General features: G+C 54.9%; 1 protein-coding gene across 1 annotated transcript in view; it reads right to left on the reverse strand.

Moving 5' to 3' along the window:
* The window catches only part of ATP1B1 (ATPase, Na+/K+ transporting, beta 1 polypeptide), a gene marked incomplete at its 5' end in the record, with an annotated part of 14,140 nt that extends 1,923 nt beyond the window's left edge, over positions 1–12,217 (reverse strand). The window contains 4 exons of the mRNA XM_015564256.1: positions 354–434; positions 1,841–2,025; positions 3,999–4,154; positions 12,043–12,217. Coding sequence (XP_015419742.1) covers positions 354–434; positions 1,841–2,025; positions 3,999–4,154; positions 12,043–12,217 — 597 coding nt within the window. The remainder of the gene's footprint in view (positions 1–353; positions 435–1,840; positions 2,026–3,998; positions 4,155–12,042) is intronic.
* Positions 12,218–12,620: the final 403 nt, after the last annotated feature.

The following is a 12,620-nucleotide window of genomic DNA, read 5'->3' on the forward strand; positions in this document are numbered from 1 at the left end:
CCAGTTGGAGGAGAAGCCCGCGTGGGCTAGTCCGCCTCTCAGCTCCACGAACAGTACTCCTTCCACCAGATCAATCCAGATTTTCCGCTGCCTCGCCCAGGGGGGAGAGACATGCGGTTTCACTCCTGTGACATCTTTCTGTTCGTTTAAGAAGTTCTACTCCATAGAGTTACAACTTGACTGACAGAGGCTGCTTCTGGGAAGCCATGTTTCTTACGTCCCATATTAAAATCTTACCTCTAATTCAAACAGCCTCCCGCAGTCTCTATCTCGCCCCCCCTTGCCCCCCCACTCTGGTCCCCCTGCCCCGCCCCTGCTCCCACAGCGCCCCCTCAGTAAGTCCCAGCCCTTACCTTGCCGGTGCACTGGACGGGCAGGACATAGGGGCTGTACTTCACCATTTGAAGACTCTCCATGGTCACATTCTTGGGAGGCTAAAAATAAAACCCACATTGGTCAGTAATTTTGTAAATAACTTTTTAAAATTTTCTGCAGCCCAAACAAGTACACCTGGGGGTGGCAGATGAATGAGTGCCAGGGATCTCAGGAAGGCTGTGACCCGATGACATCAAAGGCCTGCGCTGTGTGAGCACCGTCAGGCGGGGCCAGCCCAGCACTAAGTGGAACTTCCCCGGGAACCACCAGGCGGCTACTCCAGGCTGGGAAATGCCCCGGCAAAGCATCCCTTGCCCGCTAAGACCGAGGGACAGAGGTCGGCGTTTGTTTTTATGCAACTCGGGCTTTCCTCTCGAACCCTGAGGAAATAATGCTCCCCCCCTCCCGCATGCCCTCCCCTTCCCTCCCCTCCAGTGGGGGCACTGCCCAGGGGCATTCCCGCTGTGAGGGATGCCCAGTCTGCACACAGGTGGGGGGCCCTGCCCTGAATGACGGGGTCCAGCAGGGGTCCATCCTTGAAGGGACCCGCGCACACTTTGAAGGGCAGCCCCTGTATCGTACGGCACTAATGCTCTGGCCTAGCCTCTGCGTGAGACCAGAGAGGAATGATCTAGATTGGACTCTCGGAACTCCCTGCCAGCAATCCCTGCAACGTTAACAACAGGAAGCCCAAGCTGGTGAACAGAAGGGCCGGGCTCCAGAAACGAAGTGAGTGTTGGTCATGACTCAGTTGCACTGCCATCGATCCCGTCAGGACGAATACTGCACTCAGGGCCGCGGTGCCCACGCGGGCGCCCGTGCTTATGGGGAAAGGGCAGCATCAGCTACTCATGAGAGAATAAGGTCCCTCATTTTATAAAAGCAGAGGCACCTGGCATCCCTCAGGGCCCTCAGTATGGCCCCGTCGGAGGCGAAAGCCAACAGCACGGTCATCAACTTCAACTCGGACCGTATTCAACTGTAACTCTGCAAGGGATCTTCGCTCAGGAAAAGAAACTGTTTTTTCAAGATTGCCGTTCATTTTTAAAAATACCCAGGCTCCAAGAGTACCAAAACCAGCGAACGGCTCTCTGCGCAGGTAGCTTGTAAATTTAAAAATATGCTTTCCTATGTCTACTCTGAAAGAGCTCACGCTCTGAACGCCGTTCTCTGGGCTGAGTACAGGGTGGAGAACGGTCACCCGCCGCCCCGGGAGCCCGCCCCTCGGGCCCGCTGCAGAGAGCAAGAGCGAGAAGCTGCGGAACTCATGCTGGGCACGCAGGTTTTCATGCTGCTCTACCGACTGTGTTTCAAAAACCCTGGCGGGTGTCCTCTAACACCGCCTGGGCTCCCTGCGCACCCTCACTGCTCCCCTCTAACACCGCCTGGGCTCCCTGCGCACCCTCACTGCTCCGCGCCCCACGCCGCCCACGCGGCCCATCTGCGCTGGGAGGAGCAAACTTGCCTTGGGTTTGAAGCCCAGGACGCGGTTGAGCTTTATGAGGACGCAGGGCTTGCCCTCCTTGTAGCCGAACGTCTCGTCATTTATTCCGGAGCAGTTGCCCAGCCACTCGAGCTTGAACCTGCAGACCTTCCGCTCGCCGGGGTCACTGTCGTAGGCGCCTCGGTCTTTGAAGTCGCTGGGCACACCTGCAAATGCAAGCGCCTGGTCACCCTGCCCCCCACCGGCCTCCCCGGCTCAGCGGCTGCTCTGCCCGGGATGCAGTGTCTGGGTGCAGCCAGGTTCCCAGCACACCGTGCCGGCACCGAACCCCCACCAGGGCCCCGGCGGGCGAGCTCGGTAAGCAGCTCCTGACAGCTGGTCTCTGGCAATATTTCTCCGCCTTAAATAATGGATGACTCAGCTGTCGGGAGGCTGCAGGGAAACTGGATCGCTGGCACAGCGCAGCCCGAAGAGGAAGGTATGGTTAGAACCCAGGCGAGGAGGGTCACCCGCAGGACCGGGAGGTCTGGGTCAGGATGTCCTGGGGCCGTGCCTAATTAGCAGGTTAAACAGGAAAGAGGGAAAGGATTGGTTTGCTTCCTTTTCACATTCAAGGTTTTCTAAAAATGTTCTTTCGGATTTGAGTCCTTTGCCGTTCACAGCTGTGCGTTCTTATAAATTCATTCAAATGGGAAGTTTAGTTGGAGCATTTTTTATTATGCCTCATACCAAACCCAGAGTAAGAAGAAAAGGAACGTAGATTTCAAAGTCGACACAAAACATCCTGCAGAATACTGAGGCAAATTAATTTCTATTGACTTTCAAGGTCACAAATTAACCGTTTTCCCTTCCAACTGTAACGTGCCTCAGTTCAATTCATCAGGCCTTTTAAGTTACTGCAAAGTGAGATGAAAACCTTTAAATTCGCCCTAGGCTCAGTGGATAGGGCATCAGCCTGGGGACTGAAGGGTCCTGGGTTCGATTCCGGCCAAGGCCACATGCCTGGGTTGTGGGCTCCATCCCCAGTAGGGGGTGTGCAGGGGGCAGCCGATCAATGATTCTCTCTCATCATTGATGTTTCTATCTCTCTTTCCTTCTCTCTTCCTCTCTGAAATCAATAAAGAAATAATTTAAAAAAAAAAAAAACCTTTAAATTCTAAAGAGAAAGACGTGGTGAAACGTTCCTTTTAAAGTAGGGGATCTTTCCTAAAGGACTTACTAGGGCTTTCACCCTGACTGTGAGGAGGGGACGCCCTGCAGGCGGAGGCGGACTGTTCGGTGCTGGGATGGGAGGGAAGGACTGGCGTGGGGGCACCAGCCCGGAGGTGTCCTGTCTGGTGGGAAGCCCGGTGGAGTCACGGATGGTCCCACCAAAGGGCCACTCGGGGAAGGCCTGGTGCGCCTCTGAGGAGTGAGCCCGGGGGAGGGCGGGAATCTGGAAATAGGGGCAACTGCACTTCTCAAAAGCCACGGGCACTGGGGCCAGAGCAGACCTGCGGCTGTGGGTCTGAGCAGTCAAAAGCAGATCGTCTAGGTCCGTGGTCGGCAAACCGCGGCTCGCGAGCCACATGCGGCTCTTTGGCCCCTTGAGTGTGGCTCTTCGACAAAATACCGACTTCTGCGCACGGGCCACGAAGTTTCAATCGCACTGTCTGTGCGCGCTCGCACGTGCTATTTTGTGGTATTTTGTGGAAGAGCCACACTCAAGGGGCCAAAGAGCCGCATGTGGCTTGCGAGCCGCAGTTTGCCGACCATGGGTCTAGGTTTTTAAAGACATCTTTCAACGCAGTAGTAACACTCGAGGAAACATTGTTTTTTCCACTGCACCCAAGCCCGAACCATAAAACACTCCCTGCTTTAGAAACACACAAAATGGCCCTGGCCTGGTCGCTCCATTGGCTGGAGCGTCATCCCGTACCCCAAAAGGTTGTGGGTTCGATTCCCGATCAGGGCACATGCCCAGGTGCGGGCTCAATTCCCAGTGGCTGGAGCAACCAATCAATGTTTCTCGCTCACATCCATGTCTCTCTCCACCCTCCCCCCCGCCCCCAGAAGAAATCAATTTTTAAAAACGGCCCCTCAGTATGACGGGGGCAATCTCTAATTATCCCAGGAGTGTCGTTCAATAGTAGAAACGGGGACGGGATGACCCACCACAGCAGCTGAGCGAGGGACTTACTGCCACAGTCTTCAAAGATCATGTCGTCCTTCTGCGCCGAGTCCTTGTACTTCTCCAGGAAGCGGACGATGTTCAGCACGTACGGCTCGTAGCTCTCGGGCTTGGTGGGGTGGAAGGAGATCTCGGTCTTCTGGATCTGAGGAACCTGTGTGAGTCCTGCACCAGGCAGAGGCACAAACAGAGATATCACCAGCGAGAAGCAAGTCAACCGAGAGAATCCACAGCAGACGCTCTGCGAACACACACGGCTCATCCCACCTGCCTAAGGGGATGGGTCCGATTCCCCACGCGTGAAATCCCCTGGCATCAGAATAACGTCACGGTTCGTGACAGGCGTTATCGCCACGTTATGCATGAAAGCACTTCTTGCACAGAGAGGTTAAGCACCTGGCCCAAGGTCACAGAGGAAGCGGTGGGACCACAATTCCCACCCAACCACGCTGCATCCAAAGCCTGTCGCCTGTCCAGCGGTCCCTCGTGCGCACGTGCCACACCTGCTCGGTCTGCGCAGGTGCCCTCCCGCCTCACTGTCGGCCGGGAGCCACAGGTCTCCCCATCAGTGAGGTCAGGCCACTCCAAGCCCACAAGACACAAGACTCAAGACTACCCCACAGACATTCCTCTGGCTCTTACCCTGAACTGGAGGGTTGGGATGGATGTGAGGGACCTGCTTTCTATTCTGAAGTAAGTGGTTACTCTGAGCAGGCGCAGTGCCAGCCAGGGTAAAGGTCTCAGCATGCGCACCCTGGGCCCCACACTTCACCCGGGTCTTAGATTCTGTAATTTCTGGAAGACTCTGCCATCACAGACTCCTAGACAGACCTGTGCACAGTAGTGCATGGCCCTCCCAGGGGCGACGGGGGGTGCTGGTCACAGTGGAATTCTGTCCCAGATGCAGGTGAATTCAAGATGCCTGGCCACACCAGAAATCCAGATAACCCACAAGGAACGTTTATATAAGCATTAAAGGCCTGATGCACAAAAATGTGTGCAAGAATAGGCCTTTCTTCCCCCAGCTGCCAGCACCAGCTTCCCTCCGGCCCCGGCTTCATCAGGGACATCCGGAATGACATCCGGAAGGACGTCCGGCCTAATTAGCATATTACCCTTTTATTATTAGAGATAGATGGCCTACATGCTACATGGACACGCACGACAGGGGACATGTACTGCATATATCACATGGGACACCCACCTAAAAGATCACCTGTAATTGATCTTTAGCTCAAATGTAGTTGCACCTCCTGTATTTTTATTTGCTCATCCGGCAACCCTACTCCAGTCCCCAGTCCCAGACCTGCCCTCTGTGCCAGGCGGACAGCGCACGGCCACCTTCCTCAGGGCACCACGCAGATATGAACACCGTGACATGACTGAAGCAGAAGTGACCATGGGGTGCAGCTATTTTTCTGGCCCTTGAGGATGGCGTTGAGCTTTGCGGTGGGGTGTGAGGAGGCCCGGTGTGGGGCTGGCTGGGCCACGCTTCCCCCACGCGCAGCTCCCCAGGGGAAAGCAGGGGGCGGCCGAGACAGACGACTCCAGGAGTGACATTAGGAATCTTCAAAAGGCTGATGTGGACCCTGAAGAGCCCGGGACGAGGCTGTCAACGGGAGGGAGGGAGTCCGGGGGAAGTCACAGAGCTTTCTGATAAACACAAAATGTTTTCAGTCTTTGCCTAAAAATGAAAAAGGTTACTACAACTGAGATGATTTTTAGGCGCTGGCCAGTGGCTCAGCTGGTTAGAGTATTGACCCAAGTCACCAAGCTTGCGGTTTGATCTCCGGTCAGAGCACATGCAAGAATCAACCAGGCAGCCAGGCTGGCGTGGCTCAGTGGTTGATCATCGACCTAGGAACTAGGAGGTCACAGTTTGATCCCTGGTCAGGGCATATGCCTGGATTGTGCGCTTAATCCCCAGTTGGGGGAGTGCAGGAGGCAGCTGATCCATGATTCTCTCTCATCATTGATGTTTCTATCTCGTTCTCCCTCTCCCTTCCTCTCTGAAATCAAAAAAAAAAATTTTTTAAAGAAAAAGACTCAACCAAGCAGTACATGGATGGTGGAACAACAATTTGATGTTTCTCTCTCCCTCTAAGATCAATAAATAAAATAATCTACATTTTTTATAATGCTCCGAAACCATAGAAAATTATATGACCAAAGGAATTTAAATGTCCCCTGGACAATCTTTCTACAATAAATTAGGAACACTGGCCGTGGGATTGGTGCTAGAGGCACCTGGGTACCATCGACAGATACCCACAGAGATGAAGAGGGAAAGGAGCCCAGGTGAGGAGGGGCTCTCCTTCCTCGGGTTCTGGCAGTCTCCCTGCCACCCCTCCTCTGCCCTCGCCTGGGGCTGCCACCCCCTCTCTGCCCTCACCTGGGGCTGCCACCCCCTCTCTGCCCTCGCCTGGGGCTGCCACCCCCTCCCTGCCCTCGCCTGGGGCTGCCACCCCCTCCCTGCCCTCGCTGGGGCTGCCTCTGCCCTCACCTGGGGCTGCCACCCCCACCTCTGCCCTAGCCTGGGGCTGCCACCCCGTCTGCCCTTGCCAAGAGCCTATGGTGGAGCTCGCTCCTGAAGCCACCAGGGTCCACCCTGTCCACCTGGACAGGCTTAGCTCGGAGACTCAGGCCTCTGCACAGCCCCAGGATCTGGCCCACTGGAGTGCGGATTCCTCTAAGACATTGGAACATTTTCTGGAAGTTTGTGATAATTTGAAAAACTCACAGATGAATGCTATTTATGGGTTTTATTTTGCCTCTGCAAGTTCAGGCAAAAATATTGTATTATATCCTACAAATATTTTCTTTTTTTAATTAAGAAAAAGTTAGGTATGTCATGAATGCATAAAATATATGTATGCATTTTCTCTTGCATATGCTTTTCTTAGTAACATCTTTTCTCTAGCTACTTTACTGTAAGAGCCCAGCAGGCAGATGTGTGAATGGCCTGTTTATGTTCTCGGAAAGGCGTCTGGTCCACGGAGGCCGGGAGCGTTCAGTCTCTGGGAGTGAAAAGTTAGATGTGGGTTCCCCACTGCACAGGGCAGTCAGCGCCCCAGCCCTCATGTTGCCCAGGTTCACCTGCGCTCTCTCCAAAGAAACCTCGTTCTCCAGAGAAACCTCAGGCAGGAAACCTGACCACCAGGGGCAAAGAGCACTAATCAATGCAGCCACGGGCACTTTACCTCATATCCTGTCTCTCCTGTGTGTTGAGAAGTTATTTTCAATTAAAAATGGGGGGTATATTTCATACACACACACACACCTATGTACAGATAAACACCTATATGCACACTCATACGTGTGTACACACGTGTATGTAACACACCCAAATGTGCACACATGCATACACATATGCACGCACCCATACACATATACACATGTGCATGCTCACATCTGTACATACAATTGCGTATGTGTGCATGTCTATACAGACTCACACGTGTACATACATGTGTGGATGAACGTACATGTATACATGCATGTGCATACGTGTGTGTGCACATGCAGTTTCCCCCTCCAAATGCCACTCAGATACTTATGCGTTTTACTTTGCCTCTGCAGGTTCAGTGTCAGTTTTCCTAACGACAAAGGAAGGGTAAAGGGGAAGCCAGCAGTCTTTGCCTCACCTCCCGCCTCGGGCCCAGCTTTGACAGTGACCAGGGACCAACCAGACTCAAAGCCCCCTCCAGCCCCCTGCGACCCCTCCAGGCTGTGCAGCTCCTGACGTGTTTGCTCCCAGTGGAAGTATGGCTTTTCCGGCGGGAAATGCAGACAGAGGCAGATCCCAGCGTTTTACGTTAACTGTGCCTCCCGGTCCAGGCCGAGCTGAAGGACAAGCACAGCCCGGGTATGTGCCTTCCCTGGATACAAAACAAAACACTGGCTAAGGACTGATACCCTGAAAGAGGACACCACTCTGGGCTGATATTTGACTACGTCTATTCATGCGTGTACGTGGGGAAAGGTATGTTTCCTGGTTGGAAGCCACTAGAAAACACTTCCCAACCCCGCCCCACCCCCGCCCCGTCTCGTTTGCGTCACTCGGGCCCTCGGGGTCACAAGATTACTAGGACGCGGGCACTGAGGCAGCTGCCCCCAGGCATTGCACCACCTGGGGTCGGAGGCCCTGAGGCCATGCCCTGTCCACCCCCTCCTTCCCCCCTCCTGAGCCTCCTGGTCTCCTTATCAGGGCCAGACCCATTTTCCTGGGGCTCCAAGGACGTTTTACAGCTAACCACCAGGCTTCCTGTGCACCTGAGTGGGCTTTTTGGTTGTATCCTTGTCTTTAGAAACGAAGAAACAGCAACATGGGCAGGTGGTGAAACCACTGAGGCTGGGGACCCTGAGGGACAGGAACTAGAGTTTGCAGCCGCAACCCTTTACTTAGGAGCTCGTGCCCTCCCCTCCCCCTGCCCCCCAGTGCCAGCCCATCTCTGCCTGCAGCTCAGCGGGGCCATCAGAGAGGGAGGGGGAGGGGGCACGAGAGGCCGGTGTTTGTTCATCATTTCAGCTCACGGATCACAAACGGGTGCCGTCTCATCAGAAACGGCTGAAAACCCCTTCTTGGCTTTAAAGAAACAATTTCTCCAAAATACAATGAGCAAACGGTTCCAATTCCCCCTGAAATTTTAGGGAAAGGCCGTCATCCGAGTGCTGTCGTTGGGAAAAAGGCAATTCTGATGGATGTGATGACGTCTCACGAACCCACTCATCTGAGCTGGAGCGACAGTGCCTTGGACCCTAACAGACTGGAGATGAGATGTGCCCCTTGGCCATCGCCACGAAGCCGAGGCCGTGGGAGGGGCTGTGCGGTCTGGCTTCGCCACCCTGTTCCCCACCTTGGTTCTGGTTACCATCCTCCCAACAATGAGCCACGTGCGCTTCAAAGCCACCCCCAGCCTTGTGAGGAAGGAAAGAGCACAGGTTCCTCCCTGCTCAGCACCACGGGGACACACAGGGACCTTCGTTCACGCCACTGTTGCTCAATGAGCTGGGAGCGGGGCAAGGACCCAGGGGCAAACCAGGGCTGGGCCTGGGGGGCGAGAGCTGGTGTGCACGCAGGCCTTGGCCTGTCCAGGGCCCCCCCACCCCACCCCCATCACAGGGAGAGGACACGGCTAACACCATGGGGACTCCCCTAGAGGTCTGCCAGGGCTGACCCCATGGGCGTGGGTATCCTACAGGGAGATCACAGAACTCCAATGTCATTTAAATTCACTGTTTTCAAACATATTTCCTATTCCAATTTCTCCCAACTCTTCACAGAAAGCCAGGATTCTATTCCCCTCAGGAAAACGTGAGTGCATAAAGCGCCTCTGTTGTATCAGCCACAGCTCAGCCTGCAAAAATGAATTCGGTATCCAGGAGTTACGGAACGTGGCTGTTGATAGCCACGTTTTAATGCCACTCGTGTGCCTTACCTACACTTCTTTCATCCTCCCAGGATAGCATTCCCATTTTGCAGATGAGAAAACTGAGGCTTAGTGAGGTGAAGCAGTGCGTGTGGTTGTGTCCAATTCCAGAGGCCACCTTCCCCGTCAGGTCAGCGTTCCTGTGCACTCAGGTGGAATGGCTCAGCCCCGCATGCAGGTGTAGGTTGGGCAACGTGAAACTGCCACCAGCAGCCACTCTGACCCACGAGAATAGCAATGTAATATGTCTCAGCCTAACATCTCCGCCCAGGCTCTAGCCCGGGCCTCCCAGGCCTGGTAGGCAGGTCTGTTCCGAAATCCTACAGCAACAGCGCTTTGCAAGGAGCTCAGGACTGCCACAGGCCAATGCCACCACCGCCCAGGAAGCTGGCCATGGTATGCGTGTTCCCTTGACCTGCGTCTCATTTTGTAATCTAGTCCTGAGACTCGTGTTTAGCCTGTCGGCTTATCCCACGTCAGACACGCAGGGCCGATGCTCTGCACAGCTGCTCCCCTGGCCACGGTCACACGGTTCCGAGTGCACAGGGCGGGCCACGCCCGGTCCGGCCAGGCTGCTGCTAGAGCCTCCAATTCAGTCAAAAATGGCCTCAATTCGTCTTCCGTCTGTGAACACTGGGCCAACTCTGTCACACTCAGTAGGTTCATTTGCTGAAAACTACAGTGTTCCCTCTTTAAATGTCAAAGAGAGGCTAGGAGACATTCAGTGGAAGACCCAAAATGGCCAGGGTTTTCCTCTATACATTTGTTCTGCCTGCAGCCTGAAGAACAGCTACTGCCTATCAGACATGCAGACCGCTATAACTCCGCCCCTGGGAGCACCTCCGCAGGCAGAGCTCTGAGACCTGGCCGGCCCCCCTCCCCCAGGCGGCCAGGGTCCCTTACTGGGCAAGGCCACGGATAGAGGGGGCTTGGCCTGGACTCCCCTGGCAAAGTGAAGGGCGAGGCGGAAAAGTAAACAGAGAAGTGACAAAGAACCCAGGTGACAGGACAGGGAAGCTGGAGGATGAGGCCTGTGACTCAAAGGACAGGACCGCATATTTCCGAGATGAGCCACGGGCATTCCTTTGGGCCAGGGACCGCCACGGCCGCGAGGACACTAAATATAGGCGCTAAGCATGTGCCTTCAGGAAGGGGCTGGACAAGGCGCGAGGGTGGCGGGAGGACCAGCACCTAGGCCAGGGGTTTCCCAGCAAGGTCATCTGCAAGGTCACCGGCAAGGTCCCCGTGAAAAGGCAGTTACTTGGTTTCCCCTTGAGAGTAGCAGCTCCTTCTGCACAGGACGCGGAGGAGAGTTGGAACTTTATCAAAGGCTGACTCCCCAGAGTTCATACAGTGAAGGACCCGTTTCTGAATGTGGCAATGAGACAAGATGCTGGACTTCCTGGTCAACTGTGGTTGTACATACAAGAATTCTTATACAATAGCATCATTATCGAAAAATAGCGTTTAAACGGCAAAAGAAGTTCCATACAAGTTTAAACTGTGGTTACTAATGCTCCCGTAACACTGTAACAGAAGAGGGCGCGGGGAGACGTGCCACCCTTAACTGTGGCGGACGTTTCCCAGAATCCCCTGCAGCCTCCCACAGACCCCCTCTCCTTGGGGATGTTACTGGAAACTGGGTTATTAAGAGCAGGTTTAAGTAATTTTATATACTTACATGTTTTCTTTTTCCACTTCCAACATCCCCTAGACCTAACGTATCTGGGAATATTGGGGTTTCCTTACATCAGACGTGACTTGACGTGAGGCTAAAAGGCCCGCTCGCCACCTCCACATTTGGGGATGTTCCCAGAGTCCCTCCCACAGCCAAGGAGGTAGTGTGGAGTCTGCAACGGCAGCCAGACGTGACCAAGGCTGCCCGGTGTCCGAAGACAGCCCAGGACTGTCACCCCAATACAGCTGCCCAGGGACACTGGAGGGGACACGCCACTGCCACCCCAAGGTCACTTATAACAAGAACCCGGAAGTTATGCAACATTTCCTTCCCTCCAGGTCCTCCCGACAATGACTCTTCAGAGACAGGACAGCCGCGCTGGAGGCTGCACACCCTGCCCTGCGAGTGTCGGGGGTGCCGGCCTGGGCTCCGGGGTGGCCGTAGCCACTGTGGACACGCACAGGTGGGGCCCTCGTGTCGCTCTGCATTTTCTAGAAGCTTTGGGAAGCCACGTTTTCAGACAGTTAAATGGCAATGGGTCCCAAAAGCCAGTAAATAGATGCTCATGAAACAGGTATAAATACTGAGAATGGAAGAGGGTGCTTTTGTTCAAGGTCAAACGGTAAGTCAGTAGCAGGTGGGAGAATGGACCCCGGAAACCCTGGCTCCTCCCATGTGAAATCAGTTCGCCTTTGGAAACAGGAGCCAAGTGGTGTTTTAAAGGATTTCTCTGAGTCACAGTCCCCCCGAAACAGTGTGTAAGAGCCCCCTAACGGCCTGTGGCCACAGGGACCCAACAGAGGCCAGCTGGAGCCCGTGGCTGGGGGAGTGGAGGCCCGGGCGCAGAGAGACGCTGCTGCTTCTCCCCGCAGGCTGTCAGAGAACCCGTCTCCACCGACAGCACCAGCCCCCTCGGGAAGCACTGAGCGCTGCTCGCTCACGTTACCTGGCGGGGCCACGCGGTCCTGGTAGGTGGGCTTAAATTCACTGATGGTGAGCAGCAGCACCTGGATGGTCCCGATGAAGATGCCGGCCAGGCAGCCATAAAAGATCAAGTAGAACAGAAGGATCTTAACTGCAAGGAGAGCAGACAGAACAGGTGCTGTGATGCCGTCACAGGCTCAGAATGCCCCTCGAACCTTCCCAGAGGTGCGTGCATGCCCTCCTCCCCCGCACCCGTGCCTGCAGGGCTCCTGCTCCAGCCCTGACCAGTGTGACAGGCAGGGGGAGGGGGCAGGAGGAGGACAGCCTCCATCATGGTGTGCCTGTCAGGGGAGGTTGGGGGTAGGAGGAATGTTCTACTAGGACTAAGATTCTTTATAGGAAATAACTGTATTCCCCAAATTTAAAAAACGTCCATGAAGGTCGCCCATGACACCCAGGGCCCTGTCGGTTGCTGCTGCCATGCACTGCAAAGGGCAGCACCTTCCCGCAGAAGCCTGCGAGCTGTGCTGCTTACAGTCATGCCCTGCTGCTCGTTCAAGCACACACGCTGCGATGGCCAGGAGTGCCCAGGGCCCAGGA

The sequence above is a fragment of the Myotis davidii genome, unplaced genomic scaffold (genome assembly GCF_000327345.1).
Source record: "Myotis davidii unplaced genomic scaffold, ASM32734v1 scaffold401, whole genome shotgun sequence".
NCBI classification, from domain to species: domain Eukaryota; kingdom Metazoa; phylum Chordata; class Mammalia; order Chiroptera; family Vespertilionidae; genus Myotis; species Myotis davidii.